The sequence below is a fragment of the Oncorhynchus keta genome, chromosome 29 (assembly GCF_023373465.1).
Source record: "Oncorhynchus keta strain PuntledgeMale-10-30-2019 chromosome 29, Oket_V2, whole genome shotgun sequence".
Lineage (NCBI taxonomy): Eukaryota > Metazoa > Chordata > Actinopteri > Salmoniformes > Salmonidae > Oncorhynchus > Oncorhynchus keta.
In genome coordinates, this window is record NC_068449.1 from 40,196,003 (window position 1) to 40,215,848 (window position 19,846).

At 43.8% G+C, this 19,846-nt stretch overlaps 2 protein-coding genes across 2 annotated transcripts in view; both read right to left on the reverse strand.

Moving 5' to 3' along the window:
- stard9 (StAR-related lipid transfer (START) domain containing 9) overlaps positions 1–17,373 on the reverse strand; it is a 56,366-nt gene extending 38,993 nt beyond the window's left edge. The window contains exons 1-3 of the mRNA XM_052486569.1: positions 17,148–17,373; positions 14,610–14,679; positions 9,890–10,006 (exon numbers count right to left, since the gene is read on the reverse strand). Coding sequence (XP_052342529.1) covers positions 9,890–10,006; positions 14,610–14,679; positions 17,148–17,194 — 234 coding nt within the window. The 5' untranslated portion in view covers positions 17,195–17,373. The remainder of the gene's footprint in view (positions 1–9,889; positions 10,007–14,609; positions 14,680–17,147) is intronic.
- A 226-nt stretch (positions 17,374–17,599) lies between these two features.
- LOC118362880 (codanin-1) overlaps positions 17,600–19,846 on the reverse strand; it is a 44,271-nt gene continuing 42,024 nt past the window's right edge. The window contains exons 27-28 of the mRNA XM_052485228.1: positions 18,776–18,883; positions 17,600–18,626 (exon numbers count right to left, since the gene is read on the reverse strand). Coding sequence (XP_052341188.1) covers positions 18,507–18,626; positions 18,776–18,883 — 228 coding nt within the window. The 3' untranslated portion in view covers positions 17,600–18,506. The remainder of the gene's footprint in view (positions 18,627–18,775; positions 18,884–19,846) is intronic.

Here is a 19,846-nt window from a genome sequence, read left to right on the forward strand (position 1 = left end):
TGCAGCTGGACCCTGAGCAGATATTAGACAAAAGTCTAGCTTTTGTTTAGCCTGAGGAATACATGCTGTTATTGGAGATGGGAGTCGACTAAACTCGACTCCACGATTATGGAGTTGAGCGGATACTAGTGCGGCTACTACCGACGTCACATAAAAGGACGTTTTTAATCAAAAACTACAGATTTCAGCATCCATGTGTAAATGTGGGCTATTTTATCAAAACTTCATTTCATGTGACGTCAGAGCTCCTGTACGCCCCCACACTAGTCGCCGGCTCAACTCCATCGTAAATTGTGAAGCTGAGTTTGGTCGGCTAACGTGTATCCTAACTTTCTGAGATATGAGCGAGAGAAAAAGGGTAAGAGGGACAGATAGTGAAGCTGGGGGAGGTGTTGTGGGAGGGGACAGGAAAAACTAGTGAAACACAGAGAGAGGCAGAACGACGACAGAGAAAGATAGGGAGGAAGAACATTGGCTGGAGTTCAACAGTGTTCTCATTCATTTGACATACTTTGACAGAATTTGTAGGTCAAATTAGCATATAAGGGCAGGGAGGCGGGAGTGAGAGACACTGCGGTTACACAGATAAGCTGTTGGACATTATTCATGCCTGCCTACACATGGGGGGGGAGAGGGAGAGGAGAGAGAGAGAGAGAGAGAGAGAGATAGAGAGAGAGAGAGGAGAGAGAGAGGGGAGAGAGAGAGAGAGAGAGAGAGAGAGAGAGAGAGAAGAGAGAGAAGAGAGAGAGAGAGAGAGAGAAGAGAAGAGAAGAGAGAGAGAGAGAGAGAGAGAGAGAGAGAGAGAGAGAGAGAGAGAGAGAGAGAGATGGACAGAGATATAGTAAAGTGGAGGGAGAAAACAAAGTTTTTTTAGATTGTTTTATTCTTTAAATTTGATGGAACCTATATTTAACTACGCAAGTCAGTTAAGAACAAATTACAAATTCTCATTTACAATGACGGCCTACACCGGCCAAACCCGGACGACGCTGGGCCAATTGTGCGCCGGCCCTATGGGACTCCCAATCACGGCCGGCTGTGATACGGCCTGGATTCAAACCAGGGTGTCTGTAGTGACGCCTCTTGCACTGAGATGCAGTGCCTTCTACCGCTGCGCCACTCGGGAGCCCTAAAACAGCATAGATAAAGAAGGCATTCAACTTTTCAGCAAACATTTCTAACTCCAACTGTCACTGCAACAACTGACACTGGGGCAAACGCTCGACCTTAAACATATAAATAAAACACTCGCCCATATCTGTAACGACTCTGTTGCTCCTCCCTCTACCGCTTGTTAAAGCAACCAGAGAGAGGGAGCGTTAACGAGAGAAAGAGAAAGAGGGAAATAGCCGTGTTAATGGCAGGGTCCAGGGAATGACAATGTTTAAGCACCCAGAACCCACTCTGGCCGAAAGGTTTTAATGACAGGGAAGGGGAAGGTGGACAGGGAATGGCTTCCCCAGACTGTAGCCTCCCTTACAAAAAAAACACATATCACATTTCCATTTTCACAAGTTCTGCAACATTGAAGGTCCCCAAAAGAACACAGTGGCCTCCATCATTCTTAAACAGAAGAAGTTAGGAACCACCAAGACTCTTCCTAGAGCCGCCTGGACATACTGAGCAAACGGGGGAAAAGGGCCTTGGTCAGGGAGGTGACCAAGAACCCGATGGTCACTCTGACAGAGCTCCAGAGTTCAAGAAGGACAACCATCTCTGCAGCACTCCACCAATCAGGCCTTTATGGTAGAGTGGCCAGACGGAAGCCACTCTTCACTAAAAGACACATAACAGCCTGCTTGGAGTTTGCCAAAAGGCACCTAAAGACTCTCAGACCATGAGAAACAAGATTCTCTGGTCTGACGAAACCAAGATTGAACTCTTTGGCCTGAATGCCAAGTGTTACGTCTGGAGGAAACCTGTCACCATCCCTATGGTGAAGCATGGTGGTGGCAGCATCATATTGTGGGGATATTTTTCAGCAGCAAGGACTGGAAGACTAGTCAGGATCGAGGGAAAGATGAACGGAGCAAAGTAGAGAGATATCCATGATGAAAACCTGCTCTAAAGTGCTCCGGACCTCAGACTGGGGCGAAGGTTCACCTTCCAACAGGACAACGACACTAAGCACACAGCCAAGACAACATAGGAGTAGCTTCGGGACAAGTCTCTGAATGTCCTTGAGTGGCCCTGCCAGAGCCCGGACTTGAACCCGATCTAATATCTCCGGAGAGACCTGAAAATAGCTGTGCAGCAATGCTCCCCATCCAACCTGACAGAGCTTGAGAGGATCTGCAGAGGAGAATGGGAGACACTCCCCAAATACAGGTGTGCCAAGCTTGTGGTGTCATATCCAAGAAGACTCGAGGCTGTAATCGCTGGCAGATGTGCTTCAACAAAGTACTGAGTAAAGGGTCTGAATACTTATGTAAAGTTTTTTTATTTGTAATAAATGTGCAAAAACTTCTAAAAACCAGTTTATTCTTTGTCATTATGGGGTATTGTGTGCAGATTGATGAGGGGGAAAAAAACGATTTAATACATTTTTGAATAAGGCTGTAATGTAACAAAATGTGGAAAAAGTCAAGGGGTTTGAATACTTTCTGTAGGCACTGTATATATATTTTTTTTATATATTCTCCCCTAACCCGACCAACCCTCCCCTAATTGGAGAAACTAATGGACAATAATACTTAGGGTAGCCTAGTAGTTAGAGCATTGGACTAGTAACCGAAAGGTTGCAAGTTCAAATCCCCGACAAGGTACAAATTTGTCGTTCTGCCCCTGAACATGGCATTTAACCCACTGTGTTCCTAGGCCGTCATTGAAAATAAGAATTTGTTCTTAACTGACTTGCCTAGTTAAATAAAGGTAATATAACAAAAAAAAAATATATATACATTTTTACAGACAGTGTATTTTACAATAGTTATCTTTTGTTTGTTTTAATTACCAACCTTCATCTTACCCTCAACCCCTCTCATCTACCCTCAACCCCTCTCATCTATCTCTGAAGACCATCCAGACTAAGTTCCTCCATTTCGTTTTGTTCTTCTTGTAACTTATTCTGTCCCTCCATTGCCTCAAGTTAACCATTTGTATATCTTTTTCCCCGCATTGTCTGAAAGCGTTTAAAATTCACTGAAAACATCAACATACATCATCTAAAGCTAAAAACAATGTGATGGCTAAACCAATTGACTTTGAAGTTAAACAGAGTGTGTTCATCAATTTACCTGATTTTGCTAACTGTTACTTTGAACAAAATGAAAACGCAAATATTATTGTAATGCTGCTTTTTGTAAATTACAGCTCAATTTGAGCAAAGGACGAATTTGCTTGTAATCCCAGCAAATCCTGCGATCAACTCGATTACATTTTTGAATCGTTTGACAACCCTAGTTGACATTAAAATGTGGAAATGCACATGTGAAAATGTATCGGACACGAGTCGGTCGTGTTTGCTCACGGTCACGTGATGAGGTAGCCCCGCCTGCGCCTTATTACAAATGAGTGTTGTCCTTCACGGTCCGTGATCACAAATGAGTGTTGTCCTTCACGGTCACGTGATGAGGTAGCCCCGCCTGCGCCTTATTACAAATGAGTGTTGTCCTTCACGGTCACGTGATGAGGTAGCCCCGCCTGCGCCTTATTACAAATGAGTGTTGTCCTTCACGGTCACGTGATGAGGTAGCCCCGCCTGCGCCTTATTACAAATGAGTGTTGTCCTTCACGGTCACGTGATGAGGTAGCCCCGCCTGCGCCTTATTACAAATGAGTGTTGTCCTTCGTGGTCAAGACGTTGGCTTCTCCTGTGGGAGTCACGGGTTCTAAACCCGCCAGTTACAAAAACACACGTGATACTTATACTGGACTGGAAATATTGGGGAAACACATACAGTCTGTCTGTGATTTGTTCACGCGTGTTCTTTCACCAGTGTGATTTCTTTTTTTCTTTTTTTCATGTGTTTTTTTTTGTATGGCGTAGCTGTCTCATCTGCTATACTCTCTGTAGGGGTACAGTACAGGGGTTTATTCTGGTCTGCTATTACCATCACTGGTCCAGAGAACTGCAAGTATGCAGAGATACGGGCAGAAACACCGTGTGCTTACTTAGATAACATTAAATTAGAATACTTTTTTTTGTCCATCACAGGTGCTCCACATTTTTTTTTAAATCAGGATTTTTTAAGCGTCTAAGCAAGACCAAACTATTGATGTCTTTGTGGCTTGTGAGTGTCCGTACCTAGTCTAATAGTCTGCCATTAGATTAAATATGTGTGGGAGTCATGGTTCCTTTGACCAGTCCGTCAGTAAAGGGGATTCAAGCTCACTAGTGTGGAATACAGTGTGAGAGGAAAATGCACACCAATCACTGTGAAGCACAGAGCAGTTCTGCTTCTTCCTATAGCACGACTAACACACAGACTTAGAAATACCAAGAGCATAATCAAGTCATGAACACAGCATGGGGGGAGGGAGGGAGAGAGAGAGAGAGTGAGAGAGAAAGAGACGAGAATGAGACAGAGAGAGAGACGAGAATGATAAAGAGAGAGAAAGAGACGAGAATGAGAAAGAGAGAAAGAGAGAGAGAGACGAGAATGACAAAGAGAGAGAAAGAGACGAGAATGAAAACGAGAGAGAGAGAGAGAGAGAGAGAGACAGAGAGAGACAGAGAATTCCAGAGGTGGAGGAGGGGAATGGGCAGGGGGTCGACAGAACCGCCCATTTCTCGTCTGCCAAACTCACAGCTGCTCCACTAAGTCATTTTTCACAGTTAGATTTCAGCCCAAAAGACGTCATTGGACAGGATCTGAATCTGGAGCTCAATGCTGGGTTTTATTACCAAATGAAGTCAGCTTGGAGCTTGGACCGGGGTGTTTTTACTCTCCCTCCCTCATTCCCTCCCTCCTCATTCTCTCTTCTCCATCTCTCTCTCTCTTTACCCCAATATATTCTCCTCCTCCCCCCTCTCTCTGTCTCCCTCTCATCCCCCCTCTCACTCCCTCTTCCACCCTCCTCTCTCTGTGCTCCAGATGATTCCCGGTTCTCAGCTATTTCCGTTTTCCATCTATTTAAATGCCCCAGTCCTTCAACGAGTTTTGGTTCAATGTCCCATGTTAATTAAACATAGAAGAGAATATATTACGCAGTAAGTATACACATCTAACACTTACAAAATGAGTGCTTAAATAAATAGGGCCATTCTCTCTCTCTAGTTCACCACTACCTCAACAGCTGGGCTCCATTATGGATTATATCTCTTATTCCGCTCTGTTCCAAAGCCTAACTCCGTAGTGAATACCTAGGAGCTCTCATTCTCTCTCTCTCTCTTTTTCTCTCTCTCTCGCTCCCTTCCTCCTCTCACCTTCCCCCTCCTTTCTACTCTCCCTCCTCTCTCTTCTCCAGTTCACTCCTTCTTTCTGACTGAGTGGAGAGCATGCAGTTAAACCTCCTCTGGAGGACACTCCACCAGCCCACTGTCACTGCAGCATATACCATAACAAGTCAACGTCATTGACACCCCTAAAGATCCCTATAAATAAAGCAGTCAAATGTTTAGTATTTGGTCCCAGATTCCTGGCATATGCAATGATTACATCAAGCTTGTGACTCTACAAACACTTTGGATGCATTTTCTGTTTGTTTTGGTTGTGTTTTGGTAGAAATCACTGGTAAATAATGTGTAGTGTCATACTGGGGTGACGTTTATTGTAAATGAGAATAGAATAGGTTTCTAAACCCTTTTACATTCATGCGGATGCTACCATGATTACAGATCATCCTGAACGAATCGTGAATAATGAGGAGTGAGAAAGTTACAGAGGGGTCAAAGATCACTGCGTGCCAGGAACACAGGAACAAATACGAACCGTTTTAACTACTTTATTTATAAGAATCTTTAGCGGTGTCAATCATTTTGACCCCTGCCTTTTTGAGAGAAGAAAAACACAACTTTCTCTTTTCCAGAGCAATTTCATTAGTATAAAACAATATTATTTCCCCAAATGTTTTTTTTTGCATACAATACATGGCTCGGCATTTTGGATGATTTACTTTATACAGTCATTATGGCAAAGCTTTATCAAGGGGTGTCAATAATTGCAGACCCCACAGTATGTGTTTTTTTTCATTCTGTGGCATATACAGCACATCCAGACAGTACAAAGCAACACAGCAGAGCTCTAGCAGCTCGAGGGTGGCGGGAATAGGGGGGTTTGCTCTGGAGCTGTCTCAGAGGGGTGTGGTCGGGGTAGAGACTGGAGGAGCAGGGGTTAAGTTGGAGTTTCCCCTCCCCCCTCCATGGGTCTCAGATTGTCTCAGTCCCTCTGGGCTCGACAGGAAGTTAAGCCAGGAGGACAACGTCTTCTCTGGACACACACGACTACACTACAGCGCTCCGACATGTTGCTTGAGAAAAACACAAGGCTGAGTCGTGACTTTAAAATAGTGCTTGGCACCGGTGGGAGGAAAATGAATCTGACGCTTATCTAAAATGGCAAGACTTTTTTTAAATGGAATTAAAGACTGTTGAAATTATAGGTAGGTCTATTACACGAGTGTACTATTAAGGGAGAAAACAAAACTCTATTCTTTTTTTAATGACTAGAGATGAAGTCGGAACCTTAGCCGAATACATTTAAACTAAGTTTTTCACAATTCCTGACATTTAATCAGAGTAAAAATGCCCTGTCTTAGGTCAGTTAGGATCACCACTTTTTTTTAAGAATGTCACATGTCAGAATAATAGTAGAGAAAATTATTTATTTCAGCTTTTATTTCTTTCATCACATTCCCAGTGAGTCAGAAGTTTACATACACTCAATTAGTATTTGGTAGCATTGCCTTTCAATTGTTTAACTTGGGTCAAACGTTTCGGGTAGCCTTACACAAGCTTCCCACAATAAGTTGGGTGAATTTTGGCCCATTTCTCCTGAGAGAGCTGGTGTAACTGAGACAGGTTTGTAGGCCTCCTTCCTCACACACGCTTTTTCAGTTCTGCCCACAAATGTTGTATAGGATTGAGGTCAGGGATTTGTGATAGCCACTCCAATACCTTGACTTTGTTGTCCTTAAGCCATTTTGCCACAACTTTGGAAGTATGCTTGGGGTCATTGTCCATTTGGAAGACCCATTTGTGACCAAGCTTTAACTTCCTGACTGGTGTCTTGAGATGTTGCTTCAATATATCCACATAATTTTCCACACTCATGATGCCATCTATTTGTGTGAAGTGCACCAGTTCCTCCTGCAGCAAAGCACCCCCACAACATGATGCTGCCACCCCCGTGCTTCACGGTTGGGATGGTGTTCTTCGGCTTGCAAGCCTCCCCCTTTTTCCTCCAAACATAATGATGGTTAAACAGTTCTATTTTTGTTTCATCAGATCTTTGTCCCCATGTGCAGTTGCAAACCGTAGTCTGACTTTTTTATGGCGGTTTTGGAGCAGAGGCTTCTTCCTTGCTGAGAGGCCTTTCAGGTTATGTCGATATAGGACTCGTTTTACTGTGGATATGTGATACTTTTGTACCGGTTTCCTCCAGTAACTTCACAAGGTCCTTTGCTGTTGATCTGGGATTGATTTGCACTTTTCACAACAAAGTACGTTCATCTCTAGGAGACAGAACACGTCTCCTTCCTGAGCGGTATGACGGCTACGTGGTCCCATGGTGTTTATACTTGCGTACCATTGTTTGTACAGATGAACGTCGTAACTTCAGGCATTTGGAAATTGCTCCCAAGGAAGAACCAGTCTTGTAGAGGTCTACAATTGTTTTTCTGAAGTCTTGTCGGATTTCTTTTGATTTCCCATGATGTCAAGCAAAGAGGCACTGAGTTTGAAGGTAGGCCTTGAAATACATCCACAGGTACACCTCCAATTGGAAATGTCCAAGCTGTTTAAAAGGCACAGTCAACTTAGTGTATATAAACTTCTGACCCACTGGAATTGTGATACAGTGAATTATAAGTGAAATAATCTGTCTGTGAACAATTGTTGGAAAAATGACTTGTGTCATACACAAAGTAGCTGTCCTACCCGACTTGCCAAAACTTTAGTTTGTTAACAAGAAATTTGTGGAGTGGTTGAAAAACGAGTTTTAATGACTCCAACCTAACTGTATGTAAACTTCCGACTTCAACTGTGTGTCTGCGAATGAAAGTCTGGGGAAAGTATGAACTGCTGAGGGTATTAAAGTGTTCTGAAACTGCACAAACAACACAGACTTTTTGTCATCTGCCCTTACGACCAGTCCTTAGTATTAGCCTCAGGTCACCTAACACAAGTCGTTTTATTCAACACTGTACTCAAATGTTGTCAACATAAAGCACTGTAAATAGTGTTTTCGTCTACATTCTTTGGGACAGAGCCTAGAGAGAAGGGCAACTATCTGTGCCGTGTGGCCAGTGAATGTCAGCTCTGTTGCCACTGTCAGAGTTTGTGTGGAACAGCCACACACTTAAAGGCCTCAGAAAGAGGTCAGACTGTGACCCTGCTCCACAAAAGTAAAGAGAAAACACACACACTAACAACAATATATTTCATCTCTATGCCGTGCCCCTGTTGCCCCTCCTCCTCGCCCACCACGGGTCACCAGAGGAATGTAGTGGCAGGGCCACCCCACCAGCACCCTCTGACTGGGCACAACTCAGAGATGGAGAGAATGGGACAACAGAGGAAGAGAGAGACAGAGAGGGAGGGATGAAAGAGTGACACAGACAGACAGAGAGAGAGAGAGAGAGAGAGACTGTATATAGACATAAGACATTTGAAATGTCTTTATTCTTTTGGAACCTGTGTGAGTGTAATATTTACTGTTTTCCCTTTTAATTGTTTATTTCACTTTTGTCTATCCATTTCACTTGCTTCGGCAACGTTCCCATGCCAATAAAGCCGAGTGAATTGAATTGAGAGAGAGCGAGAGAGGAAAGAGCGCTGTGTTTTGCTTCAGCGAGTGGGTGGAGACACACACACACTTCTCAGGGGAGGAGAGGAGAGACAGCAGAGGAGAGGCAGAGAGGGTGGAGGAGGGGGTGGAGGAGAGGGTGGAGGGTGGAGGAGAGGGTGGAACTCTCCAGTCTTCACAGACAGAGACCAGAACAAAATCATTGGATCTAGACCAAGCCATGGTGGTCCAAGGCTTTTCCCATGTCATGGTACTTGTCTTCAACACCAAAGGCAACATTGCTTTCATAGCTTGTCCTTAACTGAAATGCTTGTTTGTAAATAAATCAGCCGGGAATCAGAACAAGACAATGCAGAATTCATCAAGTTTGAGTTGTATAAACGGAGGTCCAACTAACATGACACAATGGCCTCTGCTAGTCTGGATCTGAGGGGGTGGGTCTTATTCTGGCTCCTCCTCCCATCAGTACCAGGAAAAACGGTAGCACCCACCAATCAAAGCAGCACAAACAGATTTAATCAGCCAATCACAGAGACATAAAAGAGAATCATAAAAGAGAGGCCCGCACAAATCAAATCAATATCCAAGACGTTTTGTTTCTTTCTAAACACAGTATTATTTCCCCTGGACGTCTTCCTTCAGTTCAGGTTGTGATTCCCCGTGTCCACCCTGTCCACCCTGCCCACCCTGTCCACCCTGCCCAACGCCCACCCTGCCCAACGCCCCCCCCCGGCTGCCTCACACACAAATGCCAGGGTGGTGTTCCTTAGGGCACATCATGACCGTGGAAAAACACTTGATTGGACAAGTACAGATAGTACCTTTCACTCCCATTTTGTGCTTACTGACACCCACCCCTGCCAACACCCCCAAGGCTGCCTGGGCACGCACATGCCCGATGCCGCCACTCAACCGGCACGGAACCCGGTACAACAACAGCTCAAATCAAAAACAAACAAACAACACGCAGGACTCCCTCTTACCTCCTCCTGTGAGGCGTAGTGTGGTTCCTCTGGGGACACAGACCAGTAGCAGTAGTCAAAACCAAACTCCAGCACCTTCTCCCTGGAGTCTCCATGGACGTCCTGACGTCCATCCAGCTGGGGGGGGCACAGACAGAGAGACAGTGAGACAACAGATGTCGGTCAGTTAGGGACTCTCAGGGACAAATGTCAGGTTTAAGCTGTACTGACACAACGTGCCCGTTTCGCTGTACATTCAAATCGGGTCTTCAAAATAACGCGTCGAAGCGTATTCTTTACGGGACTGATTCTTTACGGGACTGAGGTTACCAGGGTTACAGCCCAGACAAGAGAACCGGTGTTACCCTGTGTTACTGCTAGAAACAACCACTTAAAATCAACTACAGTGTCAGCATTTCTAATGAGTGACTGCCCTGGTGTTGACTGTTGACTAAGGGCCATGCCACGCAGGGGGCAACTGAAGCAGAGCATGTATCCACACGCCCGGACAGAACTGTTGAGCTGTTGCTCTGGACAACTTTAGTTTACAGCCAACTGAGCATCATTTCACAAGCAGTACTCTCATCTTGTGCGCGAGACCTTACAAACCGTCGACCTCGTACGTATCTTCTCTGTGATATTCTCTTAACATGTAGATATTGTTGTCTCCGTGTACAGTGCATTCGGAAAGTACTCAGAGCCCCTTCCCATTTTCCACATTTTGTTACGTCACAGCCTTATTCAAAACTGGATTTCTCATCAATCTACACACAACACCCTATAATGACAAAGTGAAAACAGGTCTGTAAAAATGTTTGCAAATGTATAAAACATTTTTCTTTTTTCTTATTTACATTAGTATTCAGACCCTTTGCTATGAGACTCGAAATTGAGTTCAGTTGCATCCTGTTTCGGTAAACAGCAAACACCTGTCTATATAAGGACACACAGTTGACAGTGCATGTCAGAGCAAAAACCAAGACATGAGGTCGAAGGAACTGTCCATAGAGCTCTGAGACAGGATTGTGTCGAGGCACAGATCTGGGGAAGGGTATTTTTAAACAGAAGAAGTTAGGAACCACCGAGACTCTCCTAGAGCCGCCTGGACAAACTGAGCAAACGGGGTAGAACAACCTTGGTCAGGGAGGTGACCAAGAACCCGATGGTCACTCTGACAGAGCTCCAAAGTTCCTCTGTGGAGATGGGAGAACCTTCCAGAAGGACAACCATCTTTGCAGCTCTCCATCTATCAGGCCTTTATGGTAGAGTGGCCAGACGGAAGCCACTCCTCAGTAAAAAAAAGCCCATTTGAAGTTTGCCAAAAGGCACCTAAAGAATCTCAGGCCATGAGAAACAAGATTCTCTGGTCCGATGAAACCAAGATTGAAATATCCGTCCTGAATGCCAAGCGTTACTTCTTGAGGAAACGTGGCACCATCCCTACGGTGAAGCATGGTGGTGGCAGCATCATACTGTGGGGGTGTTTTTCAGTGGTAGGGACTGGGACACTAGTCAGGATCGAGGGAAAGATAAACAGAGCAAAGTACAGAGAGCTCCATGATGAAAACCTGCTCCAGAGTGCTCAGGACCTCAGAATGTGGGTGAAGGTTCACCTTCCAACAGGACAACGACACTAAGCACACAGACAAGGCAACACAGGAGTGGCTGGAACCCGATTGAACATCTCTGGAGAGACCAGAAAATAGCTGTGCAGCGACTCTCCCCATTTAACCTGACAGAGCTTGAGAGGATCTGCAGAGCTTGTAGTGTCATACCCAAGAAGACTCAAAGCTGTAATCACTGCCAAAGGTGCTTCAACAAATTACTGAATAACGGGTCTGTATACTTATGTAATTATGGTAAGGTGAATGCACCAATTTGTAAGTCGCTCTGGATAAGAGCGTCTGCTAAATGACTTAAATGTAAATGTAAATGTAAGATTTTTATTTTTAATACATTTGCAAAAATGTCTAAAAACCTGTTTTTGCTTTGCCATCAAATCCAATAATGATCAAATAAATGTTTATTTGTCACATGCGCCGAATACAACAATGCAGTTAAGAAAATATTTACTAAATAAACTAAAGTAAAAAATAATAGTAACACATAGTGACACGACAAAATAACAATAACGAGGCTATATACAGGGGGTACCGAGTCAGTGTGCGGGGGTACCGAGTCAGTGTGCGGGGGTACAGGTTAGTCGAGGTAAATAGTACATGTAGGTGGGAGTAGAGTATTGTGTGTAGATTGATGAGGAAATTTGTAAACATTTTTTAAAATACATTTTAGAATAAGGCTGTAACGTAACAACATTCGGAAAAAGTCAAGGGGTCTGAATACTTTCCGAATGCACTGTATGTACAGCTGACATCACCATCGTTTCAGAACACACTCGGTTTAAGGGGATCAGGTTGAGCAGGGCACATACGAGTAGTTATTTGGGATGCACAGTTGTAGATCAGGGATTCTGCACAGTATGACAGTAATCAAGTCAATCTTCAATGAAGTTTCTAACAGCAGCATTAGGCCACACTAAAGCTATTCATTCCTCACAGCCAATTGACTGCAGTGAAAACCTGCTACTTCAGCCATGCACCATTGTTATGATACTAAACAATAGCCTTGCTTCGGATGGCTGATCTGAGAGTGAAACCACATAGCACACAGGCTTAGATATGGTGTGTGAGCTCGCCTCTGTGGTCCATCCGTCTATCTCCATTTCGGTCTCCTCCGTTCCTTCATTCCCCTGCTCTCCCGTCCTTCTTCAACGTTGCCCTCTCTCTCCCATCCGAGCGTGTGTGTGTTCACTCTCCTCTTCCCCTCTTTTCACTTTCTCCGTCTTAATCCAAACTGTCCTACTTGCCTAAAATAATTCTTCCCATAACAGCAGGACACCATATGTGGCTCGTCTCTTTCACATCATTTCTAAAAACACATATCCTCTCCCTTCTCTAACTTCTGCCGTAAACATCTCCTGCCCTGAACAACCAGCGATAACATTGCAAAGCTGAACATTCACACTCAAGAAACTTGATTTTAAGTCACTAAGACGGGGTAATAAAGCAGTGTCCTCCTAATTGCTGGATCTGGGAGGCAATAATTAGATGGGGGGCTGCCACAGATACTCAGTCACGCTACGGAGACGGTTTTAAACCACTTGCTCTAACAAAGGTATGAGGGTTGTAACTTGGGTTGTAACTTGGGTTGTAACAACTTGTCATCATCCCCCAAACAGCAGAGGCTTCGAGTGTCCTATTGGAGTGTGTGTATGAGTGTCGTGGTGTCTGTGGGAGGACCCCTTTGCCTGTGTGTGTGTGTTTCTACATGTGTGTGCGTCCCTGTGGGCCATGTGTACGACAGTCCCTCCCTCTAAGTGTCTCCGAGTGTGTGAGGCAGTGTGTGTGAGGGAGTGTAGGCTCTGCATAATCATTATAAACAATATTGGATTCAGACAGCAAAGGGCCCAGTCCTGAGTGTAAACATCCTGTGTGTAAGAGACACATACCCTCTGGATGCCCCCACCTCCTCGAAACCTGCTGCCCTCAACCTGCCCTACACACATAAACAGTCCGTCAAGATCGCTGCCTCAGCTCTGATGTTGATTGAGAGATACAGTGGGGAGAAGTATTTGATACACTGCCGATTTTGCAGGTTTTCCTACTTACAAAGCATGTAGAGGTCTATAATTTTTTATCATAGGTTCAACTGTGAGAGACGGAATCTAAAACAAAAATCCAGAAAATCACATTGTATGATTTTTAAGTAATTAATTAGCATTAGTAGGAAAACCTGCAAAATTGGCAGTGTATCAAATATTTGTTCTCCCCACTGTATATTGGCCAATATCAAAGAGCAATAGAACATGGGAATATCATATACAGTATCAGGGGTTCCTCGAGAGTTCTTTGGGGAGGGTGATGGGTTCTTTGTGGAACCACGATGACTCAAAAAACCTTTTGAGCTCTTCGGTGGTTCTTTACAGTTCATAAAGGGGTTCTTTGCTCTTTTAGTGAGGAGTAAAATGTCGGGGAGGCGGCTGATTACAATGTTTTGGGGGCGTAGTTTGAGCACAGCTCTTTTTGTGCAACCGTGAGTGAGAGTGTCATTCCAGTTGATCTCATCTGTTGTGTTATGCCATTCTATAAAACCATGGCCAGTGATGTGTCTTGTGAAAGACTCATGTGTGGCCTTGTGTCAATTGAGGACAGTTGACTAAATCAGCCAGGGATCCCCAGCTGTTCCAGAAGGTAGCTCGCTTGGTTGAACTAGCCAATTAACACAATATTAACACCTATGGAAATGTAACAATATAATATGGCTGACCAGAATAAAAAACCCATGTATGGTTCTACAAAAGAACCTTTCAGATTTTTTATAGAACCCACCTTTCTCATTCTCCATAAAGGTTCTATAAAGAACCATAAAAAAGGGTTGTAACTATAGTAGAGCCATTTTCCGCTGTAGTATATAGAACCTTTTTCAGTGGTTCTTTATAGAACCTTAGGAAAGGGTTCTTTATGGCCCCATACAGGTTCCATTTAGAACCTTGTGACCATGGTTCTTTATTGAACCTTTAAGAAATGGTTCTATATAGCCCCAAATAAAATAAGGGTTCTGCTTTGGTTACAAGAAAAATAACCCCAATCTGATACTATTTAGGAGACATTTGTGTGTGTGTGGATCAGAGTCACCTGTGCAGGCAGTCCCATGCTGGGTAAGAAGCCAGTATAGCACTCACCTTATTATTCTTTATCCTAACCAACTTGTCCTCCACCTGCACAGCTAGCCTCCCTCCATCCACACCTTCCCTGTGAAAGGCAGAGCGATAGACATTGTGTTAGTATACCTTCCTTTGTATAGTTTCACACATTTGCCCACACTAACTACACATTATAATTGCCCAGGGTATATTGGGGAGACGGGTAACAGATGCGGGGGAAGACGGAAAGTCGTGGTGGACAGACATGACCACGAACTGGTGGTCCTCTGTAGCTGTTAGTAGAGCACCTGTAAAGTCAGGATAGTGGGTTGAGTTACTGGGAACACCCGTACATAAAAAGCATGCACACTTGATTATCAGTCGCGTTGGATAAAAGCGCCTGCTAAAATGACATGTATTATTATACATTAGCTGAGTGTGAGAGTGTGAGAGAAACTAATAAAGGTGACAGGCCGTGTCCTTCATTCATCGGCTCTTCTGATCTACCCACGTTGCTCAGTTAGACAGGACGGCTACATGAGACCAATCACTAATTACATTAACGGTCGTTACAGAGACATCGTTTCATCGGCGCTACCTTTTCAAACTCTGTTTTATGTACTTTTGTCTTTGTGACATTCAAAGAGGGAGGGACGGCAGACAGAAATCTAGCAAGCGCTACTTGAGACTAGTGACATGAGACTATTACATGGTGTCAAAGACAATCCCACAAATCTAGGAATCAGAGTTGGAAAAACACTCTCCAGTTCTTATTCAAAAGAAAACAGTCCAAACGGGCCCTGCAAAGAGTCCCCTGGTTGAGAAAGCTTGAGCCATTCCTTGGACAAAAGCCCATGTGTGTGTGTGTGTGTGTGTGTGGCTCTCTGTGTGCTCCAGATGCTGACTCTGGACACATATGATGCAACAAAATGAAATCTGAGGCTGTAGAAGAGTAGAGCTGAATGAGTTTATAACTCCTTGAGCGACAATGGGGGATTGCAACAATGAGGGACACTGCAATAGTACTTATAACTTCTCTGTCCTTGGTCTGGGTGTGTGAGGCGGGGTAGATAAATCAGACCAGGGATTCTGTTGGAAGTTGTAATAAGCACATGCTCCACCACGTGGGATTCATTTTGCCAACCCCAGCAGCCCAACCCAAAACCACGACAACCCCAAGAGAGACGGCTTCTAACTGGGGTTCGACCAGCATGAATGGAAGGAGGAAGGAAGGAGATGGAAAATAAAATGAGGCCTCTTCTGTTTTGACACAAACTGAAATATTACTCAAATGGATTGACACTTTGTAACACATATAGTAGCTAGTGCTGTTCTCTCTGGTTCTCCGTCTCTCTCTTTCTCTCAAAAAGGGTTCACAGCATACTGTAGCCAATTGGAAAGAATCGGATTGGCTGTCAATTGGCAAAGGATAGATTACGTAGGGCCCTATTGGTCCTTTGAGAAACATGTAACAGCTTGGGTTCTCCTGTTATCTCTGTGTCACAATGCAAAGCCTGAATGATGGCATGACAGCGACAATGAAACTGTACCGAAGGGCAAAACACTTTTCTATTAACACATGAACACACACACACACACAAACAGCACCAACTTAAATCCCTGTAAAAGACACAACCAGGAAGCATGTATTTGCATGACAGTGAATTTGAGCTATTAAGTCCCCTTTTGTAATGCAAAGCGCAAGGAAAGGATTTAAAACAACCAATGATGTTCAGGCAAAGACGTTAAAAAAAAAAGTTTTATAGCTAGGCCTATATTGCTTGGCCAAAGGCAATGGCAAAATACAGTCAACTTAAATTTGATTTAACTGTACAACCCCACCCCCTAAGCACCCCAAAGGACCTTTAACTCGACATACTGTTGTAATTTGGGCTAATAGGAGGGTGCTTGTGGGGTACAGTGCTTACTACACTAGTCTAGCTACCCCAATAAAAACATGTTTATGCCGCTGTAAAATAGACACACAAAAAAGTTTTCCCATGAGTGTTTCGCCAACAAATATTGCTTGTTAGATTGTGATATGAGTGATATAACAAACGGGATACGTATTCACTAGAAGGCAGCACACATTCATTTGTTCTAACACGGTCATTACAATATTGTTGTTACTGCGGCATATAGATTACTACTTCAGTAATTGCATAATAATGGAGACAATAGATTTTTCAAAATGTCAACGTAAATGTTTTTATTCTGACAGTGTAGCCTTGCCCTATACCTGCTGTCAGTGGCCTTTCAAGAAGTAACCTGCAAACTGAGACCGAGGGTGTATGCATATAAATCATGCACATTTAAGGAATATAGGCGACCTACATCTTATCATCATGACATTAACTACATTGTATCGGAAAGTAGGCAAGAGATCGAATGAGCTGGGGCTGCCCAATTCAGTCCAATTCCCATGCGTAGTAACACTGACAACACACAACAGCAGAATACATCACAGCTATTGTCATCTACTCTGAAAATTATCATTTGCATACGAAGCAAGGCAAGTTAGTAGTCCAACTTTATTGACAGTGAACTCAGAATAGAAGAGAAATAGGCTGAATTTACCTTGCGTTGAGAGGGCGAACTCGAATGGCGACTTTCACGTTTGCCATAGTTCCGCTCTTGGTAAATGCGACTAGTTATGCTATAAACACCCCTTAATAATTACATTCACCCGTTAAAACGGGAAAATGTGTATTCACCGTCCGTCAATCAAGACATCGCTCACGAGAAAGATCCTCTTCGTCCCGACGCTCAACGGACGGTGGGGCAAACTGAACGCAACTTCCTGCTGGCCTGGAGTCTGTGTGTTGAGCAGCGCAGAGGACGCTTGCCTTGCAATTAGAAAACATGGAGCCTATAAGATTTCACAAGTGCATTAAATTCCCTGATGAAAATGTGTTCATGCAAATACAGTAGGCCTACAGTGAAATAAAAATTACAATGAAAAGGACCCCCCCCAATAATATATCTTCATTAGTTCAATCAAAGCCTACTTACAGAAACACTTCTAACCGTTTAGTCCCAAAGAATACATATTTATTATTTTTCAATATGTGACAGGCAGCATGCGAAAATGTAAAGTTTAAAAGCAGCAGACAATCATGGTACCATTAAGTCCAACGTGAACTAAACATTATTACAAATGCACAGAAAGCATCCATGAACACACAAAATCACGAGTGACGGTTAAAGGCATTGTGTTACACTCTTAAGTGCTTCTGAGACTAACACAAATACATATTTATCTGTGAACGTTTAGAAATGACACATTTCTTGGCCCAATAACAAATCATCCCCCAGCCAGCCCTTACCCACTATTGCTTAATGCTGACACATACAGTCTCTACTATAATCCTTTCAGACCTACATATGTCTAGGGCAGTAGGGGTCGAGTAGGGATTGGTTTCTCGTGTTTTTTTGTTGACCTTTTTTGATTTACTAGTGTCTGTCCAAGTTAGTTATTTTATTGATACTGCACCCCTCGTTCTCAGCCTTCTGGTACACCCTTCCCCCTGGCCTATGGCTCCACCACTAGTCCTGAGCAGCAGGACCTTTTGGTTCCCATTTGCACCTCTAAACAGGACAGTGTCAGCCGGTCCCTACCGCATCCCTTTGGCCCTAACCCTTACCCTAACGATGTTTGTGGCTAGGGCTTAGTCTGAACTGACTGTGGCTGGCTGTACAGATGAGTGATGTTCCAGGTGATTGTCTCCTCTGTTCTGTACACAATGGCTGTTCATCTAAACACGGTCTGTGTGTGTTTAACATCTCAGGAGCCTAGAACGGCACTATGGACTGACTGGCCAGAGTAGTAGAGTTCAGCTACACCTGTCAGTGACATATGTCTTCTAACAGACTGGGCAGTGTTGGCCAACAGAGCATGTGTCTCTCAGAGCCATGTGTTTTTTTTTGTCGTGATGGTTAGTTGGCTCCCTCTACAGGTTGTGGTGAGACCTGCAACATGTCCATGTGGTTCTGAAGCTCAGGCAGAGGAAGGGATGTGGTGGAAGAGGACTGCTGCTGGATTTTCTCTATGAATTCCTAAATAGTGAAAAGAGAGATAGTTATTCACAAGCAGGTTTCGCTTGGCTAAATTCTCTTGAACAGTTATGACAATGAGCACCACCGATTTCCTGTTCCACGCAGTGCGGAGGAGACAGACATGTTTTAAGTTTCAAGCAAACAATCACCGTTGGCCAGGGTAACTGTGACAGCTTCCTCCAATGAGAGACCACTTCTTCCTCTCCCAGAATCCCCCGCTCTACCAGCTGTCTGACCAGGAACAGGAAGTTGTCCCACTGTAGAGATATGACAGAGAGCATGCTGGTTTATCTGGGGGGCATAAAACCTGAGCTTCACATACTCACGTCTACAGAATTCTCAATGAAATAAGGTTGACATAATTACATTTAGGATGACATTTACATGTAGGTAATTTAGCAGATGCAATTTTCCAGAGTGACTTACAGTAAGTGCATTCAACAAAGGTAAGTAGAACAACCACATACCAGTCAATGCAAGTAATTTCTTCAATACATACACTACCGGTCAAATGGTCAAGGGTTTTTCTTTATTTTGACTATTTTCTACATTGTAGAATAATAGTGAAGACATCAAAACTATGAAATAACACATAGTATTGTTGAGATTATTCAAAGTAGCCACCCTTTGCCTTGATGACAGCTTCACACATGCTTGGCATTCTCTCAACCAGCATCATGAGGCTTCACCTGGAATGCATTTCAATTAACAGGTGTGCCTTCTTAAAAAGTTAATTTGAGGAATTTCTTTCCTTCTTAATGCATTTGAACCAATCAGTTGTGTTGTGACAAAGTAGGGGGGTATACAGAAGATGGTCCTTTATCAAATAGGGCTAAGTCCATATTATGGCAAGAACAACTCAAATAAGCAAAGAGAAACAACAGTCATCATTACTTTAAGATATGAAGATTAGTCAATGGGGAACATTTCAAGAGTGCAGTGGCAAAAAGCATCAAGCGCTATGATGAAACTGGCTCTCATGAGGACCGCAACAGGAATGGAAGACACATAGTTCCCTCTGCTGCAGAGGATAAGTTCATTACCAGCCTCAGATATTGCAGCCCAAATAACTGCTTCAGCGTTCAAGTAACAGACATCTCAACATCAACTGTTCAGAGGCAACTGTGTGAATCAGGCCTTCAAGGTCAAATTGCTGCAAATAAACCACTATGGAAGGACAAGAATAATAAGAAGAGACTTGCTTGGGCCAAGATACAAGA